Genomic DNA, 21528 nt, shown 5'->3' with positions numbered 1-21528 from the left:
CAGGAGAATGTAATCACCATGAAAGTAAGAGAAAATACCGTACCTGTACATGGTTTCAGCTTCCACATCCCCAAACCAGACACGTAAATTTGGAGTGAAGTTCTGTCCTGTAAGTTCCAACATTGCTACATCCCCACCACCATTCAACTGGAAAAAAAAAAGGAAGAAAATCCCCCCCAAAATATGTATTAATAAAAATAAACACTCCTCCGTTAGGAAAAAAGAAAACCAAAACAAACAAAAAACTCCACAACCCACCAAAACAAAACAACCAAAAAAAACCACCCACCCACCAAAAAACGAACAAAAACCCCCAAACGAATAAAAACCCCCAAACAAAACAAACGAATAAAAACCCCCAAACAAAAAAAAAGAATAAAAACCCCCAAACAAAACAAACGAATAAAAACCCCCAAACAAAACAAACAACTCCTCCCCCCAAAAAAACAAAGAAATCCCAAAATCTTCATATGCAAACAAGAACTGTAATCAGTGCTGTTTCTATTCAGCTGGACAAAGTCAAAACACACACAACCTACACAACTGAACTATAAAGAAATAACACATACAAAAGGTACTGCCAATTAACTTGATAACATGAGGGAATTTCCAAGTTTTGATAGTGGCCACTTAAGAAATAGATGCCAACAACGCTTTGAAAACAGAGAACAAAATCTTCCAGAGAATGTGTTAGGAGAGCTTTAAGTTTTTCTCGGATGAATGCTGATTGTTTTTTAATAAGCTCTCTTTGATTTATAATTGTCTAAGAGTCAAAAACAATTTCTAAATAATCAAAACAGAAGTCTTAAGGATATCACTACCACAGTATTTTAAGAAATAAAAGTCTTATTGTATAGAGCAATATTAATATTATTCCTGTGATGGATAGGCTCATGTATTCTGAAATGTAGGTAAGAAAAATTATTACAACATAAAGTAATTTTAATACTTATAAAGCCATTAAGACTGTTTTTCTACAGTATTCCAAAAAGGTACCACGATGATTAAAACAGTATGACAAAAATAATCTAACATAAAAGAGCTTATTAAAACCAACAACAAACTTACTTGAAGACTTTCTACAACAGGCACAGGCGTCACTGGAGCATGGACCGGTCCCATCCCCTCATAAAACGTATATTCGGCTTTGTCTGTGCTAATGATTGTCCAAGAAGCTCCATCATTAATCATTTCTTTATTTGGTTCTTTTGGGCATGGAGTGGCCTTAGAAATAAAGAAAAGTTTTAGATCTGATCTGTAGACACGTCTATCAAATCACAGACCCAAAAACCAACTCAGTCAGTAATAACACCTATTATTGCAAAAACATGTTTCCTTCTGTTTTCCTCTAACAAAGGAAACAGTTACATACATTTCAGAAAAATTAACAGAAAACTAATATTTGTGAGAACACCATAACTATCACTTATGACACTGTCACCTCGCCTTATGTTTGAGTTTTATTTTAGTTCAACTTTTTAGGTTTTAATGTTATTCAATAGCCATTATCCAAAAAACTACGGTAATGAGAAGTAGCTGCTTTAAAATTGATTCTATTAATGCAAAGTGACTAAAACAGCTACAGACTGAAGTGGAATACTTTTCATTAGTTGATTTACACCTGGTCAAGATTCTTTTTTTTTTTTTAGAGTTCTTCAACATCCACAAAATTATGACAACACAAGCTTATATTTCAGTCTTTGTTCAAAGATATAGGAGAGAAGCTGAAACAACAACCTTGCAAATTAGAATAAAAGAATCATAAAATGGCTTGGGCTGGAAGACCCCTTAAAGATCATCTACTGTCGCCCTCTAAATATTACTAAATTAGTAAACATATATATATTTATCTACATAGATAGAAAATACACTGAACCTTTTTCTTATGGCAACAGAAGCCTCTCTGAACAATAGCAACAACACCTAGCAATCAATAAGGAAATTGTGTATAGGTTAAATACTGGCACAGAATAAAAGTGGGACTCAAAAATTCTAATACCTAAATTCTGTTTTCCTCCATTGTGCTTTAAGAATGTCAGGGTATGTAACCGTAACCTTCACTCTTCAAAATGTCAGATAAACTTCAATTACTGTGAATTGACCAGTTCAGATGTTAAAATCTAAGCCTAATTTTCACATGGAGTCTTCATTCTGGTATGATCATGTAACAAAGCACTGAAAACAGCTTGCAAGGGAAGTGTGCAACATAGATAGTAACTATAGATCCTTCCAAGCTCAAGATCAAAATGATACTTCCACTAGAAACATATGGAGCTTCTAAATTACTAGTCCAACTTCAAAAGAGGAGCTGTTGTATATGTTGTATAGGAACTGTTGTGTACTATTTTGAAGCATGACATTTTTCCTACAGGCTGATTGCAATTCCTCTTGGCACGGACTGATGCACTTCGAGCCATGACAAATAAAACTATGGATATAAAAAAATGAATGAACCTGTAAAAGACCCTTGAGTGACTTTTTTCAGATCTCCTAAACCCACAAAATGGAAGGCAAATGCCACAGAATTTGTTCTCAAAGTCCTGCTACATCAAGAATCATTTCAGGAACACATTAATTACTTCTGTCACAGAACTCCTTGAAAGATTATGAGTCCTATTCTAGAGAAACATTCCTCTTTACCACTTCCAAATACAGTAGTTTACCTCCAGGGACACTTCCTTCCCTTTCTTTCCTTTCATAACTAAAGTTTCTCAATAGATGGCTCTGGAAGATTGAAATGCCTTAACATCATGATCTGGCTCCACATGGAGACAGAAGTTCCAACTCCTAATGTTGCCACTGACAGTTTTCTGAAAAGGCCACCTCAACATGCAGTGGCAGCAGTGAGTGACAACACAATGTTGCACACTATCAGAAAAAAATACTGAGAACAAGCTATCAGGTGTTATTTTGCCAGTGTAGATGTTTTGTTCATCTAACTCTGGAATATTGTGTGCAGTTACAGTCTCCTTGTCTAAGAAAGCCATGCAGAAAAAAAGAGAAGGGACAGAAAGGGCAACTAAATTCACCAAGGAGTGCTGACCTTACGAAAAGAAATTGAGAAGACTGACTGTACAACTAGGAGAGAAGAAACTAAGATGTTGACGGCTAAAGTGAATGCAGAACTGTTGCCCACTAAATCCTGCAACACTGGAAGTAGGAATCACTCACAGAAATCGTTACATCATTCAAAACAAATACAGCAAAAGTTTACTACACAAAGGACAGGAAACCTCTTGAACTTTCTGCCACTCTGCAGAAAGTTCACTGCAGTTCACTGCAGAAAAAGAACATCAGCACATTCAAAAGTAATCAAACTGATGTACAAATCTACAAAATGATACTAAAAATAGAATCAGGGAGGCAGCCTCTAACAACACCTAGTACAAGCAGTGTGGATGCTGGTAGAGTATAACTGCACTGGACTGCATAAAGCAACCACATCCACCTGCTTCCCATGAGCACCAACTCCTATTGCTGCTGTTAGACAGAGACATGGAATGTGCTCTGATCCTGTAAGGCATTATTTATATTCTTTCTCTATGCTCCAGAACACATGGGTGTCTTGAAAGAAAGATCTGGTTGGTACTTCAGCAACTGGATTTCAAGGTTCATGCTCACTTGTTAACTTTTTACAGCCTCTCTGCTTTAAGCCTCTAAGGTTAAATATAGTGCTATTTCCATTCACCTAAGGGAGATTTGTCACCCTAAAGAAAAGTTCAGGGGGTTTGTAGGTTTTTGTTTTGTTTTGTTTTTTGGGGGTTTTTTGTTTTTTTTACAGTGACCATGGTTTGCCTAGATTCCTACTACAGCAACAGTATTCAAAAGCAAATGCTTAAGAACAGGCAGGTGAAAGATACTACACATGCTGTTTCCCTGGTCTTTGTCTTCTAATCCAAATAAAAATCAGATAAAATAGAATTTCTCTCCTGACATTGATAGAAAGAGTTTATTGTTCATAGTAATTTCACTTACCAAAGCATGGTAACAGCCCAATGTGCAAGACAAAAGATTTTAGCCAGCAAGTAGAAGTAGCAGGTACCAACTCCACTAAAAGAATTCAGAATAGGGGGTTGTCCTTTTATCTAACTCCTACCCATGTGGAAAGTTCAGAGCTCTTATCAGACTGGGCTCCATGAGTGCTGCAGAAACTGAAGAGTGGTAGGATGTACTGATAGTCCCAAAGGCAATTCCAGGATGCTAAGCTAAGGCAGCTGTCAGAGAAGCAGGAGCTGCTTCTTCATTCAGCACTTCCCATAAAGTACTCTGAGAAAGATTAAATAGTAAGGCTGATCTGAGTTATTGTAATTTCCATTTCACAGTCTTCTTCTTGATGATGGTCCCTTCTCCTATACCATACTATATACTATCATATAGTATATTAATAGATATATGTCTGCCGTGTGCTGTGGGTAGAAACAATAGATCAAACCACCTTCTGAACCACAGAACATGAATATGTTTACTGAAATAAGAACAAAGCTTTTCATATTCTAGTTCCATTGTCCCAATTCAGGACAGAAGTCAAGTGAACTTTTACCAAGCCTTCCACTTTCCTACCTCTACTTTTCTTACCCAAGAAGCTACAGCTGTTCTGAGGAAGTCTTGAGTCTTTCCCATCTTCCTGAAGCACAGCATTATCTCTCAACACCCTTTGCTATTTGAGCTGCCCTGACATATTTAAAGAAAATTGCAATAGTTAGTCCTGAATTTGGACACAGTCTTGTTAGTCTGGCAGGAATTACCACGCTGAAAAAGTCTGCTAAAAGCATGCTAACATACACATGAGACTAAAATCCAGTATTTTTCCCCATCTGCTGGAGAAAAAAAAAATATTTCTGAGACAGTTATATTCTTTACAGACAATCCAAGTTTCTGTGGCTTTATAAGTTACTGTGGTCAACTGCCACAGCTGTCTACGTTTGCACTGTCATCCAAGAGCAAGACATGGCAACTGCTGAGTTCACCATGAAACAAGACTATTGTTGACTGTATCGTTTCCTATTTGCTGTAAACTAGAAATGGACACACAAGTGAGTGGTGCAACTCCACTGGCATATGTCAACATGTTAAGCCACAATATCATGATTGCATGCACAACTTCCTAGTGCGTTTCCATTTTTTTCTATTGGAGAAACCAGAATTCATTGTCTAGACAGACATGGAAGAAGGTTTTGAGGAAAGAAAAACAGATTTGGAAAGGGACAGATGAAGTTTGTAGTTTTCCATCCTCTCTTTTCAATACAAAGTATCAGACTTGCATTTAAAACCTACTGGAAAAATGGTATTCATACATATTTTGGGAATATCTGGGAAAACTTTGCAACCACACTTCTCGTCTATTGAAAGAGTTTTAAATAACTTACTTGAAATTGAATTATTCTCTCCTGGGAAAGGCACAAATACATTCTCTCAGTGTCTTTAAGGTAAAATGCACATTTATGGAGCTGTGATACTGGATCATCTGCATCCAATAACGCCGTTTGTTTATCTACTTTTCGAATTATCTGTGAATGAAAATAGTACAGATATATATTTAGGACAATTTCTGTATTTTATTACATATGTACTGAAAATAAAGGAAGTGAAAGGTAATTTTTTTTTACATTTACGTGCCTCCTGTTTTAATACCAATATTAGATTCATAATTCTCAATGCTTTTGAAACAAGAACACAACATTGAAGTAACACTCAGTACTACTTCAATGTGCTACATGCATATATATTTTATCTTTGTTATAGGAGTGGGGAAAAAAGTTGAAGCTTCAGCAAAATCTAATTTTGTTCCATTTGTCAGTGCAGAAAAGCAACTATTAATTATCTTACTATTTTTATTATTAATTACTATTTTTAATAATTAATACAGTTCTACAGAAGCTTCCAACACTGACAGGATCAACAACATTCTGTGGCAAACCAGTTGCCAAAGGGGAATAGTTAAAAATAAGGATTAACTTAAGCACATCTCAACACCTTTAGAGTTTTGGAAACACAACAATTACAGTGTATCTTAACAGTAGTTGTTCATAAAATACTACTTAAAGACAACTGCAAGGAATAATTGTTCCTTACATCCAGAAGTTCAGTGAAAAAAAAAATCTGCTGACTTAATTCAGATCTGTTTTACCAATTTATTTTTAAAAATTAAAAAAGTTACTCCCTTACAGTCAGGGAAAATCTGTAGCTCGTAATTTTAATCAACTTCCAGAAAAAAGTTTAATACTTAATTTTATGCAATATCAGTAGCAGCTATGTGCTTGCAGATTTTTAAGCTGACAATCAGAAAGGCAACTATGTCCTCTAGGATTTCTAATGACAGTAAAAGGTATTATATTGATGACGATGATAATAATAATAATAATAATTATGTTTCAAGGTTAACTTTTTCCTTCAAAGTTCTTTGCATTAGCCTATAAAACATCTGCAATTTACCTTTTAATCACATCACCTCCAATCAGTCCTGTAAGGCATATGACAAATGTTCCCAATGGCAAACAAACAGGAACCTTTAGCCTAATTTGTTTTAATCTATTTCTACTTGCAAATAAGGCTTCTGGAATAATAAATGATGGCATCTCCTTTAAGCAATAAGAAAATATTAACAGGAAGCCCACAAATAAAGTGACATTATGTTAATGAATTTCATTTGCTTGCATCAGATCAGTAGTAACCAGGTCTGGACTTCACTATTAAACAATGCGATTTAAGAAAAAAGAAAATCTATTGAAATTATCATTTTGTCCCATTTACACTGAGCAGGCTATTATCTTCTTTTTTATCTAAGTTTGATATTGAGAGAGAATTTCTCATTACAGTCCTAGTAAAATGTAGGGAAGGCTGGTTTTACATTGGTGCATTCTACAGATTGTTTCCAGCTAAAAATGGAATTGAGAAAGCCTTGTATGTAATTCATAATGGGCTGACAAACCACAATTTCACAGAAGATCTCATAAGAAGCATTATTTATTATCAGTCACATAAAATTCCACTTAGGTTGGCATTAAGCACATAGAAAAGGAGAAAAAAAATGTGTAATTACACTTAACTTTACTTATAAAAACTGCTACTGTGTATCCAGAAGTAATTTTTTTTTTTTTTTGGTTCACAAACCTTAACTGGTCATCTCAAAGGTACTTCCCATGTTTCATATTAATATTCATAGTATTAATAAATTTTAAAAGAAGTTTTTGGAAGCTGATATTGGTCTAATGTATCCTCAAGAGCACACAGAACCGCTTTTAGATTCAAATCAGTAGAGCAATTTTAAAGCTGTGCTGAACTCAACACATGGAATAGTCCTACTGGCTGCAAATATTTTACTCATCCATTCAATATCAATATTTCAAGTACTTCGGTACAGGGGATATACTGTTTTTAAAATAGACAGATTAACCTACTTTGGCAGGCTTGAATTCTGAAAAATATCCTATGCTTATTTTACAAGTTGATCTTTGTTTACAGAATTAATCTGCAGATATAAAAAGATGTTTTCATTAAAGTGAATGCCATTTTCCATATAAAACATGTATTAACAAAGGGAAACATAAAAAGCCAAAAATTGTAAACAATGTGAACCCAACTATGGAATTACATTAAGTATCTATCTATAAATTAATTACAGCATTGGAGAAATTAAACTGTACCAGTCTTGGGAGTGCCATGCCAGTAACTGAGCATACAAGTTTGACAGTCTGCCCATAATGAATGTAGCCATCTCTCACTGTGAATTCTTCTCCTTCTGATTCATCATCATCCACTGCATGAAACAGGAATTTTCAGAATTATTTGTTTTGATAAGAACAACAATTAACATCACACTATTACATCAAATATATATATTCAGTAACAAAAATCTGCATATGGGCAATTAATATGCAGGATGTTTTTCTGTGAGGATGGAGGGAGGGAAGTGAAAAGATATATTGCTTTGTTTTTACTTACAGAGGTGAATGTAAAACGCTCCCCACTGTTGTGAACTGGCATGGAAATTACCACCTTCTACGTGCAAATATCTGGTGCTAACTGTTTGTGATCGAAGTCTATTAAATAGTGCCACTTTTGTCCCTGATGCAATACATACTGCAAGGAACATATACAGACTTGAGATCATAAAATTACTTCATTATTACATAGAAAAGTAACAAAAAGTCACAAATACTGTAAAATAAACTGAAGCATACGTGAAATCAAGAAATAATTTTCAAATATTGGTAATTTAGGAAATATTTTTATTTGTGACAGACCAAAAATACTCAAAATACAAGTGGGATAACAAACATAGTGTCTGTTCTCCAAAGGCATGCTAGCTCATAGGATTTTGCCACTTAGCCAAATGGGCCAGTGCTTGCCAGCTGAAGACTCCTTCTCCAACAACTGATTATTTGAGCAGAAGCTTTCGCCTGCCCTTGCGAAGTACTTAGACAACTTTCGGCAATCATTTGAAGTATATTTGAAGTATAAAGAAAAATTATTCTTACAAATCACAAGCAATTGAAAGAAAGACGGATGTAACTATGTCAAATTATAACCATGCAACTTGAAATGTTCTTGGATCTGAACTTACTGATCATTCAAGAGAGAGAAACGCAAAGTTTGCTCCCTAAAAAAAAAAAAATCAGCAACTAACATTTTGCCATCAAAATGGGCTTGTTGTTCTACTTGGTTCATATTCACTGTCCATCAAAACTATCTGTCTGAATACAAATTCAACAGTGCATACTCTGAGCCCACGGGTGTGAACTGCACAGCAACAGATTGCCTTTAGTCATGTGCCAAGCTAGCGGCCCCGAGATCCACATTCCATAGGTGAATGGGTTCCAGCCCAACACAGATGGAAGAGCCTTTTAAAGCACTAGTGAAGAGAAAGAGAAAAACAAACAAAAAAAAAAAGGGTATCTCTTGAGGTGCTCCAGTGGTATGCAGGCAAAAAATGCTGGAGGAGAAGCAAAAATGTTCCAAATCATACATTAGCACCAGAGATACCGTTAGTTGAAAAACACAGTAAGCAAATATCTGGGTGAAACATCACCATACAGATTTCTTAACCAACTACTTAAAAGGAACAATGCAAAACAAAAATAAAAACATGAAAATGGCATGAAGGAGTAAGAAGGTGGCTGTGATGTAAGGAAGTGCAGTTTGGGTAACGTGACGCTACTCATTTATCACTATCTCTTTGATACTGATCAAAATATCCTAAGCACCAGATCACAGCAGCTTAACAGATCCAAAAGCTTGGAAAGTTGAGGTAGAACAGTCTTTATACACTTGTCTACAAGGATTCATTTCTCAGAATACAGGTTTTCTGGTGGACCTTCTGTATTTACTAAATAATTAGCTGTGACTGCATAAAACTCAACAGTGTAACCTATCTATATTGGAATATATTAAAATAAGCTGATGTGTACAATTCTGAAATGCAACAAAAAAAACAGAAGTTGAAAATTTCCTTGTATTTACTTTGTAATCAGACATCAGAATACATAAAAATTTAGTAGGAGTCAAAATTAATTGCTACATATAGAAAAAACCTGTAAAATACTTACAGTCTGCATTTTTCAGTGACTGTTTCTTTTTAGATGGTTTGGAGATGACTTTGATCCGTTTACTGAGGAACACACCGATGTCATCACTATTGCCATAGAACATTTTTACTGATAACATGAAGTGCTTTCTCTTGTCTGAGTCTGATATGTATAAGGTTTTGGCAGTGCAATAATTCTGTAGGTGAAAACACACTGTTGTTTCTTCTTTCAAGTCAACCCAGTTCCAGAAACTATGTATATTTAATTATGAACAAATAGGAAATATGATACAATAATTTCTAAAGCATATCAGAAATTGCTTTTTCCATCTCTTCCCTATGGATTTCTTTTATGACTACTGTTTAACTTTGTGAAGTTTAGCACCCAACCTCATTACTTTACAGTTTTCCACAACTGGAAAACATGATTGGAGACCATAACTGTGTCAAAGCCATCTCTGAGGGGTTAAGAGCACCGCTAAAAATTACATTTGAGTATAGCCATACAGACACTACAATGGGCATGCACAAGAGGCTACCTGTGCAGAAAATGTGTTGAGACAAACTTTTATTGAAAGGATGGGAAAGACTGGGTTTTGAAACATGAGAAAGTTACTTTTGGCTAAGTGTTTATGCTAGGTGACAATAGAAGCTCAAAAAATATCAAAAAGAACTTTTATTATTCTTTCCTATTCAGCAATATATGAAGCATTTCTGGTAGACAGTGCTGGAAATACTAGGTGGCTATAAAATACAGCTTAATAAAACAACCAGCTAAAATGAACACTTGTGCTGCTAGTTTCCAACTGTTTAATTCATCACAAATACCTTTAAAAAAAAAATCTTGTAAGCAATTGACACCACTGTAAAAAACAATCTACCAAATTTTTAAGACAGTATTTTAATAGTATTTTTATGCAAAGGGACTTAAAGACCACTTCTAGCAGCAGATGTTCAGACACTTCCATTCATGCAAGGAAAGGGACATGGAGTTTGGGTCAGAAAGCAGATTTCAGTTAGACACTGATGCCTACCAAACACCTAACAGTTTATTGACTCTGCAGCAAGAACCTACAAATTAAAGGTTAGTATCTTGTTATGACCTTATGAACTAAATCCACCTATTCAACCATCCTACATATTTTCGAGGGATTTTTTTTTAAACCACTTATGTAGTATCTGCTATAGTGTAAGAAAAGTTACCAAAAATAAGCAAGGGCATTCCTTGAAATATGCACCATGTAGCTATAATATCCTTTCAGTAATCTGAGTGGTTTACTACAGTTCTTCTACCTTTCCTTCCAAGTTCAGCTGCTGCATTTCTTGGTCGCTGTTTCCTATCCCAATAAAGGCGCAAGGTTGTGATTCTTGCTCAGTGCAACCATCCCGTTCCATTTGCTCTTTTTTTTTCTTCCATCCACTGCCCATAAGATACACACACGGAGGAGGACAAAAGAACCTGAAAATGAGGAACAAATGATAGCATTACACACTGCTTTCAAGAAAAACAAACTGATGTGTACCCAAAGCTTTCTTAGCCCATTCACACTTTGCATTTGAGTTTGTACAGGCATCCCCTTCATTTGCCTTGAAGGTTTTCTAAAACGCAAATTTAAAAAAAAAAAAAAAAAAGGGAAAAAGCAAGGACAATTCAGCAGTAGATGCACTGTCACTGAGTATCTTTCCAGTTCAATATATGACAGTCTGCGCCTCTGCAAAATGAAAATGCTTTCTACCCTTACAAAGAGATTCTGAAAGTAAGTAAAAAGGCCTCAGAAGTTATTACAGTAATTTGCTTTTGTAGGTGCTTAACACGATGCAGCGATTAACATACACAGAACAGTTCCACACACTAATTTAATGGACAACTGCTGACTACTATTCCTAAACATTTAGTGGTTTGTCATTAGCAAGGAGGGACTCTATTCCATCCATGCATAAGCCTCTCTTCAATTTTTAAAAGGATTAAATGATTTTTTTAATCTTCATCAGTAACTACAGAAGATAAGACCTAGTAGTCTTCAGCAGCACTGACTGCAACCCATTTAGAGTCTACACATAGCAACATGCTCAAAATCAAATTCAGCATAATACAATGCATTGGTCTTGAGGTTTCTGTATATTGTTAAAGCCCAAATTGTGAAAACGTTTGGTTTTAGTTAGTGAACAGCTGCAGTGTTTTTATCGTCATTTCATTAGGATGAAAGATAAAAAAGTAGGAAGAGTACATCCACTTGTGAGGGAGATAAGGAGGCGTGAAGGGAGAGGGACCTGAAAAAGTTTTTTATTATTCTATTTGTTTCAAATTAGAGAGTAGTGCTTAACTTGGCATTTCTGAAATCCTGCACTGACTCCTACCTTGCATAGGTGGGAAGGATTTTTTTTTTTTTTTTTTAATTTGGCTTGGGACAACTGAATTCCGGGCGGAGAGAGCAGGCCCCATGCCGGGGCAGCAGCCAGTTGTGCACCACAGGCAGCCACAGCAGCAGGCAGGAGCGATCAGGGCGTGGGTGAACTGAACTGCAGGCTCTGAGTCACAGGAAAATGATCAGAGGATAAAATTATTCCGTTTCTAAAGTGTCTGTGGGAGTCCTGGGCAGGAGAGGACAGTGCCAGGTTACTGGCTCAACTCAATGATCTTAAAGGTCTTTTCCAATACTAAATGTTTGTACAATTGTTACTTCTACTAAACACCATACAAACCTTCATTAGTGGAAGTCAGCCTCAGTATAAAAATCCAGCCTAAATCACTTCTTTATCTCACCTATTCAGCAGAAATACCTTTATTTAACAGATACAAAATTGTCCTTCTAAGTAACAGAATCCTTAACAGGTGAAACCAAAGTACTGTTAATAATAACATAATTAAAGAAATGTAAATATCAGGAATTCATATAAGCAACTAAAAATATTTGTAGTATTTTCAGTTAATGGACACAAATAATGTATATTCTTTGTCAAAGAAACAAACAACCAGATTTTGTTTTATGGCTATTTAAAACATCTCAGTGCTAATGAACAAAAATTACTGCCTGCAGGCAAAAAAACCCCCAAACTTACTTTCTTGACAATAAACCTGCAGTCAAAATTTTTCACTTGCAATCATCCTATGTAAAACACAGCAAAATGGGTGCTATACCAGTATCCATTCAGCTCAAATATCTGTGAACGTCTTTCAAAAGTATTGTGGTCCGAAAAAAAGACAACTTATAAAAGAGAATCTGTAGAAAGTAGCTCACTATGTGACATCACAATTTCTGCATTTTTGAGGTGCCCAAATTAATTCGTGAAACTGCTCCCCAGACTGCTTTTTAAACTTAATTCTAAACAAATAGAAACAAATGCTACATTTCCTCCATGTTGATAATCCATTTCAGCAAAGACTTAATTATTTGCTCCTTTTCCTGCCTTCACACTGTTCTGAAGCATAGAAATTTTGATAAATAGAGAATTATGAACTAAGAGAAAGCCACTTGTAGAAACAATCTATTCAAAGTTTAACAATTAACATTTTTTCATGTGCTTATTGCATCAGTTTTTAGTATTTGTATTTCATTCTTTGGGGTAATCACAGGTCATATGAAAGCTCTAGAATCTTTTTCTTCCAACTGAAAATGCAGGACACAGAGAACCAAGGTGACAAGCAGAAACTCGCCAATTTGCAGAGCAGATGTTTCCTGATGACCTGTCAAGAGACTACGCAATAAACCAACACAAAAATAACACTTCCACAGTAGCAGCACATGAGAATACTTCCACTAGCCCAGCCATTAGTCATAAAGCTAAAATTTGTAGTTATCTGACATTAGAATGGGTTATTGTAATATTATTGCTCTAAGAATAGAGATTCTGGAATTTGAAAATCACCATGAATAGAGTGAGTAGCAGTAAATATTAAACAGCACACACTGTGTATCCCTTTTAGGTTGCAATTATGCCTTTTGCTTCTTATCTTCTGCTAGCTGACCTCTGTTGCAGTTTACCTCATCAAGACATTGAATGATACAGTAGGGGTATATTTAAGCCCACCATGAGTTTCTGTTATATGCTGATTAAATCTTCCCCTTACTACTACAAATTTTTTATTTGAAAACCAGGAATGCATTTTCTACTTTTCAACGGCATTTATTTCAAACACAACAGATGACTTAATTTCCCTCAAGTGTTTCTCTACCTGAAAGAGGACTTATGTTTGTCAGGGAGACAGTGCAATTACAATGGTCAAGACCATAAAGTTCATATTAAAAGTACAACACGTATATTTACTTTCTACATATCACCCCACGACTAGATGTAAATACCCTAACTGTTGTTAGAAACCTACTCGGAAGTTCACCTACTCGTTGCTGCAACTTTCAGTATTTTTTAGGGAAACAGAAAACCAAAGAAAGAAAGAAAGAAGTTTCAGCACTACACTGAGAAAATTTCTACTTAGACAACCGTGGTAACATTAAAAAAAACCCAAAACATTGGGGGAGGTGTGAGGAAGAAACAGGATAAGCAGGAGTCACATTCTTATTAGATCAAGGGGTCGAGTGAGGGCAATGACCATGCCCAAGTACTGTAGAGAGCAAAGCAGAGGCCTAAACTACTCTGCCATCCCAGATTAGGGAAGTGTGACCATGGTCCTCTAAGAACAATACTTTTCAAATGCAGGTTAGGAACTAAGTCTAAGATATGCAATTTTGGGGGGAAGAAGCTTTCAAGTAACACACCACAGAGCTTCTGAATTTTCAAACCAAAATGACAATACAAGACCTTTTCAGTGTTAACAGACATATCCCACTAATTTTCTTCTAACAACCTATTTCTGATGAAGAAGTTATACACAGACTAAAAATTAATACCAATCTTTATTAACACAGCAATGCTTTGAAAAAAGAAAACCCCTTGTATTCCAAGTATTATAACACCATAAAGCACATGTGACATATTTACCTTTCTTCCTCATGTACTCTTTCATATTTATCTTACTGGTTGGAACACAAGAAATATAAAACCCCAAACTTTTTTCATATCCTTTCTCATTTCAGCTTAATTCTAAACCAAGTCCTCTGAAAATCTACAGCCACTAGATGGCAATGAAGACCTTTAAGAAATAAGCTGTAACCCATTGAAGAAGAGGAAACAAGCCACAATAATTAAAGCACTCTTTTAAAATTAGACCACAGAGAAAACCCCTCAAAAACTATGACTTACTGAACAAAGAAACAAACTTTTGGAGCTGAGAAAATTTTAAATTGGGTTAAAACTATGAAAAAGAAGAGTGTGGACATTCACAGTTTGAATGGATTTTCTTATGTAACAGGCTCTTATTCACCCTTCAGGCAGAGACAAGTATAGTCCAAAGTAAAGTCCCAAGGCCTTTTACTTCATATTTACAGTTCCAGGAAGTAATGTATAGGAGAGATTAATTAAAAATTTTCTATCCAATATACGGTGAGTAAACTATCACTTGTTTTATATTTTTAATTTTCACAGAGAATTAAAGAAAGTCTCTTTGATATGTATAAAATAACTGCTGGAAACAGGTTCTCTCATTAATGAAATATTTCCAATGTAAATAGGAATGTAAGTGTTCATGTGAGAGGCTGGCTTTCAGATAACTATAAAGAGAAAAAGAGAAAAATCACCTCCCCAAAATAAGTAAGGTAATTTATGTAAAGTAAATTCCAGTACTACCGATGGAAATAAGGTAGGATGACGTTTGGTGGAACAAATGAAAATACTCTTCCTTCAACCTTTGATTTACAAGCCCTACCTCTCTTTAACCACAAAACTAAAGTGACACTGAGTAGGAGGCAAAAATTCTTCTGAAGTATTAATCTGAGTAAAAAATAGTAAAAAAAAATTATGTTGCAGGGACAGGTAGCTGTGTCTGGTTCTTCCGAACTTCTTCGGAATTTTCAGTACAAGAAGTAATAGTAGAAAATCATATAGGATATAATTTCTTCACTGCATTTGTAGCATATTCTCTTAATACCTCTTCTCTATGCAACGAACAGGCTGGCATTTTCTTGCTGAATGTGCAGTAAAATAACACAAGGCATTTCTCTGTGAGGTAAACACCTAACAACTTGATCTAAAAAACACACGGTATCTGTTAGGGATTCCTTCTGTGAGCTATTTCATTACTGGAAGTATAACCACCTGGAATGTCATTCCTGAACAAAACCTATTCCACATTTGTTAGAGCCGCATGACAAGATGCAGGTTCAGTGTTTCCTACTTGCTGATATAAAGCAGAGTGACTGAGCCAGGGTAACAGTTTGGGATACCAGGTCTCTGCAAATACTTCACGTATTTAACATATCCCTACAACATTTTGTTATGGACTCTTGGTTCCTCAGAAGAGGCTCTCTGTGATGCTCCTCCTATGCATCTTGAAGTATTTGTGATCAGTGTAATTAAAACCACGGGCAGGTTTAAATGAAGCTAACATGGGAACTGATACTATCTAGAAAAGGTCAGAGGATCAACCTCCAAAACGTAAAGGGCACCCCCATAGTATCTTCTTACACTATAATTTCATTGGTCGTTCAAGTGAGGAAAGACCAACCTCCTGTTAGACTCCAGGTTTAGTAACTCAGTACAGCAAACAGAAACAAGCTGTTACTCATCTGTTCTGACAGATCTGTTCCATCAGACCAACTGGAAACCAACCATTTTTCCATGGCAAGAAAACCAAGCTGAGATTTGTCTAAGGATGCTCCCCTTTATTCCAAATGAGTTGAAGGGAAGAGCAGAATAATTTCTAGTGGTTTCCAAATCTTGACTGCAATAACACAAAGAGAACCAGGTTTGAACTTTGGCAGAGCCTGGAATACTGTGTTAAATCAGACAATCACCAAAGGGGAAAACAATACTCCTTCAGGCCAATCAATACAGAAAAAATATGGTACTTCAACTACAGAAGCTACCCTAATTTGCCAGGAAGCAAGGGGTAGAAAGTAAAAAAAATCAGCTCATGTTACTGCTACCTAGTTCTGATGCACTCAATGCTCTCCTCAAACCACAGGCTTATGTTCACAAAGGTTTGCTTTCTCAAATCCTCCAAGTCATCCGTGTTCATCTTACAGAAGTATTTGCCTTCAGGAGAATTCAGGGGTTTCCACCAGCTAGGGTTTTTTTATATTCAGAGTGACATTGGAAGGGAAGTTTTTCCTTTGTACCTGTCAATTCCAAGTCAGTCAAGCAGGAGATGTGTTTGTCGATTACCCACATTGTTCTGAGACTCCCTTTTCTTAGGAGCTAAAGAGTTAACAACATCTACTAAGGAATTCATTACAACAACAACAAATGAAAAATCATTAGGTCCAAGAGTGCAAAGGATGAAGCAGTGAAAACCATGGGGTAGCCCTGGGAAAGGCTATGCTCTCAATAACAAGAGCATCATCCAGAGAGCAGGCACACTCAGTTCAGGGAAGGGAAGTATTTGAACAGAAATTACAGGAGCTCCTTCACTAACAGCCATAAACCAAGATGCAGCCAGAGCATTCTCATGCTAATCAGCAGTGATAACATTTAAACTCAGAACAGCACATAATACAAATACACCAGTTGGGCTCACAGTCTTTAGATCAACTACGTCTTGGAATCCAAAACACTTCAGTTCTTTAAACTGCTATATGATCACACTGTTCAGACTCTGAGAGAGGTCTCAGTTAATGGTAAATATGGAAAAAAATACAAGCACAGACCAAATACTCACACTCATCAGGAGTAAATATCACCTGAGTCTCTATCAGTTGAATGTCTCTGAAAGATGACAGTCATCCAACAGGAAACATGAGGCATGAAGTCTTAAATTCAGCTAAAGCCCATCCCTGAGCTTCTTACCTCCTGGCTTCTTTGTTTAACTAAAAAGCATTAACTTTGGGAAGTGCAAGGCTAATATGAAGAGTCAACTCAAAAAGGAAAAAAGTCTCCTTTCATTACTGTTACTTACAGACAAGTATGAAGAATTCTCAAGTTAACCTAGAAAGTCTCCATCCACGTGACAACAACCTGGAATTGTGTTTCTGTGATGCCTATTTAAACCAGGCCACACTACGTGACATCTGCGCCGTCTACAGCACAGTGTTTTCAACAGAGTATTTCACCATCTACTAAGCCTCATCAAAACACTGAAAGGTAGTTATTATGCCATGCAAAGTTTATTAATGGTAAGTATTTTCCATGGCCTTGCAATAAATAAGATTTAAAGACTGGAACAAGAGGTGGAAGTTTGTTTAGGTGGGGTTTTTTTAGGTTCTATATTTATTTGAAAGAGATGTCAAATTTAAGAAATAATTCCTTTTGTAACTGGAATTCTTAATTACAAAAATAGTACAAACTAACTGACTCTTTAAAGATCAAAAGCTAACCAGATTATATACAAGTCATAATGAAGTCCCATGGAAAACACGAAATTTCTCCATAAAAAAAAGCTATGAAATAGGTTTCTTCCCATAAAGAAGATGTATGCAAAACAAGTCACTTCAGAAATGGTACTGAATGTAAAAATGGTAAAAACTTTACTGGTCAGTTGCATCAAGCAACGTTAAACCTTTACTAATTTTGCTCAGTCCAGAAATACTCAGAAATAAAGGGTACTTTCTGCTATAAACAAAACAGAAGCAATTAAAAAAAAACCTCAAAAAAAGAAAAAAGGAATACTTTAATTCATCATTAAGTTTCACTAAGTACCTTAGGGCACACGTGGATCCAAGGATTTAATAATGGGCACTTTTCTTTACACTGATAACAACAGGACATCATGACTGATCCTGACAGTCTGGGAACTAGCAGAACAGTATGACAGGCTGTATATATGGTATGCTAAAACTTAAGAAAACCTAAAATACTTAAAGAGAAAAAATGAAACCCTAGTATGTATGGCAAGAGGCAATGAGCAGAAACTGATGCACTACACCTGAACATTAGGAAGAACTTCTTTACTGTGCAGGTGACTGAGCACTGAACAGACTGCCCAGAGAGGTTGTGGAGTCTCCCTCACTGGAGATATTCAAGAACCATCTGGATTCAGTCCTGTGCCATGTGCTCTGGGATGACTCTGCTTGAGCAGGGAGGTTGGACCAGATGACCCACTGTGGTCCCTTCCAACCTGCACCATTCTGTGACTCTGATTTCACACTATCATTTCATACCCATACCAGGACAGCAATCATTTCACCATCGTACTACTTGATAACCAACATCCAAGCATTCTGGTCATCTTTTGCCAAGGTCTAAAATTCTTGTTTGACATGCTTCCAGTTTTAAAGAGGGAAATCTGAGATACCTTTCTTAAACAAATGCAGTTGTGCTGAGATAGGATGCTGAACTGCACCTCAAAAAAAATGGTGAAAGAATGCCTAGTTTCAGTTAGCAACTGTTTCAAGCAGTGAGAAACCAATGACCAGTTTGCTAAACATTATTAGTACTCAGGTAATGTATGTGCCACAGTGACTTTACAGCACTAAGTGAAGTATACACATATATTCAAGGCAACAGGAATCTATGGCAATACTATGAAATGCATGTAGGCACTTTCACAAACTGTTACCGAATAACAATTTGAATCTTTGCCCTGGATACTTCAGAACACTTACGTACATTTTCCAAACAGTAATGAAACTTTTAATAATCAAAATTACATACTTTATATTTTCATCCCACTTTTGATGTAATTTGTTCTCCAGAATAATGACACACAGGACAGCTTTGAAAAATGTTCCTACCCTTATGAACTGCTCTGGCCTCAAGAGAACAAAGTTACAGATACACCGTTTAGAGAATCACTTTCTTATCTGCAAGCACATCCCTCATTTTTGGGGAGTAATATGCTTAACTCATCTGCAGTGATAAGTTAACTATGCAACTCCTGAATGATAATTCAATGTGAGAAGATAAGCAGAGGTCCCTATATTGTCAGGATAAATCTTTCTGGCTGTTGAGTTTGCTGCTAAGGGTCAAAGTTATCATGTACTGATAGTACAGCCCGGCATTGCAACCTCTTTGCATTTAAACATGGCAGAGAGCAAGAGGGCTGTACAGCTGTACAGCAGGTACACAGCACACTTGTCGGCTTTCGTCACTTCCTCCTTTTTCACTGACTTCCTACTTGATTCACATCAAGAATTTCACAAAGATCCAAAAAGCACTTTGAGCAAACAATTCCATGGAGTTGGACACTGCTCGAAAGAAAGGACTGCAGACAGCGGCTAACAAAAATGACAGCACGTACTGAAGGACAAGTACTCAGGCACAGAATACTGAAGAACAGTTGACAATATAGTCTGTATCTCTGTGATTCAGAAAGTCATCAGAAAGTGTGACTTAGGTAAGTAGCAATACACTGAGAAATCTGCAGATTTAATTCTAACATTCCTGTTTTTCTAACACTGTCATATATAAATATCTTAAACCTCTAATGTCAGAAAGTTGTAAAAACATACTGATGTAACAGGACTTTCGCAACAGTGGCAAAAGAAAGGTTAAAACTTCAAACCCATTAGTGTGTTGAATCTGTGGTCTTTTGTGTGGTGAACAAATAATAATACAAAGTATCTGAAAAATAGCCAAACACTGCACTACTTCAGTGAAATGTAAGGTAGAAAAGCATCACTCATAATTAAATAATGTTCTATTTCATCAAAAGAGGGCTAGAAACCTGCATATATGAAGGACCATCCTATTTGCTTGTACTAGTCATGCAATAAAAACCATCACACAGACTACAAGACCGCACAAAAAGCACCTTTGAAATTCTTCAGGAAAACACTCCTCTACAAATAGTCACTGTGGATCACCTTATTTACACCAGACTTAAAATGCAACGTTTAAAATGAAAGCCATTTTACTTCAATGGAAGAAAAGCTTCACCCACAGACAGGGAACCTGTTGGTATAAACAGGCATCACCCCATTGAATGCCACAGGTTTGCAGCACTTGTTACACAATTAAATGAGAAAGCATTTGGTTTCGTGGTTCTTCAGACTACACTGCATTCTTAGGAATTCTGCAAATTATGCACCAGACTCCAAACTATAGTTTCCCTGGCTGGCAGCTGTAAAGGCAATTCAGGAAAGTGTAAAGACTTACCTTTTTTCATTTCCATATGATTTCTGCGCAACTTTTGCATGGAGTATTAGTACTGTTTGGTCACCTCGCTCCTTCAGGTAGTTTCGCATTGCTTCCCTAAAAATGAAAAGACAATATAAGCTTTGAAAGTTCTTCTGGTTTTGTTTATAACTAGAAGAACTGAAAGACTGTTTTAGGAGAAAAACCCCAAACCCAAACACCTGAAAAAACAAGAAGGCAATCATTAACAGGGTCAAGATGTGTTTGCTTACTGTTTAAGACAATTACATAGGAAAAAGAAGGAACTATCTTGCATGAAGCTAGCAATAAGGGTCTGTGGTCATTTTCAATTACTACATTTTCCAGAAATAAAAGATGCTTGTGTCAAATCGTACCAATGCCAATCACTACACCATGTTCAAAGTCCTACTTCAGAAAGTACAATGCCACAAATATTTGATTAGAGTAGACTTCATTCAATATTTTCTTCATGAACAACTTAATATCTCATGATATTGACAAATTGTTTAAATTTTTTAACTAAATCAGCGCAATGTTTATATACAAGCTTTCTTTTGGTTGTGAAGATACTAAGGAAAAGTTAAATTCTTCAGCTTATTGTTTCATCTAGTTTTCTAGAGAAAACCTCTACTTCCTGCATAAAATGAGGTTAAAAAAATTAATTTTTAGAACTTTTCTATTGTTCATCATCCCTGTAATGACAGACATCATATAAGTGCTGTAATTACCTCAAACATACCAACAGCAATTCCTCGAGAGAACTGAGAGAACAATACACCCTATCATTCTTCTGCATAATATTCTAACTGTTCATTAAGCAGCATGCCAAATTCAGCACCCTAGGGATTAGCTGTGTTGGAGTGCTGGCAGGAACACTTTTAAGTTCCTGAAGGAGTTTCTGCGGGTTGAATGCCCACCAA

The 21528-nt window shown here is 36.1% G+C and overlaps 1 protein-coding gene across 4 annotated transcripts in view; it reads right to left on the bottom strand.

The window, feature by feature from the left end:
• Window positions 1–21528, bottom strand: part of RBPJ (recombination signal binding protein for immunoglobulin kappa J region) — a 148532-nt gene that overhangs the window by 4813 nt on the left and 122191 nt on the right. For all 4 annotated transcript variants that reach the window (XR_001920084.3, XM_018068055.3, XM_018068079.2 and 1 more), the window contains 8 exons: window positions 20609–20704; window positions 10817–10982; window positions 9546–9720; window positions 7942–8079; window positions 7644–7756; window positions 5367–5507; window positions 1069–1224; window positions 44–147 (listed from right to left, as the gene is read on the bottom strand). Coding sequence is in view for 3 of the 4 variants with exons in the window: in XM_018068055.3 (XP_017923544.1) it covers window positions 44–147; window positions 1069–1224; window positions 5367–5507; window positions 7644–7756; window positions 7942–8079; window positions 9546–9720; window positions 10817–10982; window positions 20609–20704 (1089 nt within the window). In the remaining variant the exon portion in view is untranslated. The remainder of the gene's footprint in view (window positions 1–43; window positions 148–1068; window positions 1225–5366; window positions 5508–7643; window positions 7757–7941; window positions 8080–9545; window positions 9721–10816; window positions 10983–20608; window positions 20705–21528) is intronic.

Source organism: Manacus vitellinus, unplaced genomic scaffold (genome assembly GCF_001715985.3).
Source record: "Manacus vitellinus isolate BGI_N305 unplaced genomic scaffold, ASM171598v3 scaffold_0_pilon, whole genome shotgun sequence".
Classification (NCBI taxonomy): Eukaryota; Metazoa; Chordata; class Aves; order Passeriformes; family Pipridae; genus Manacus; species Manacus vitellinus.
This window is presented reverse-complemented; position numbering and strand designations above follow the sequence as displayed.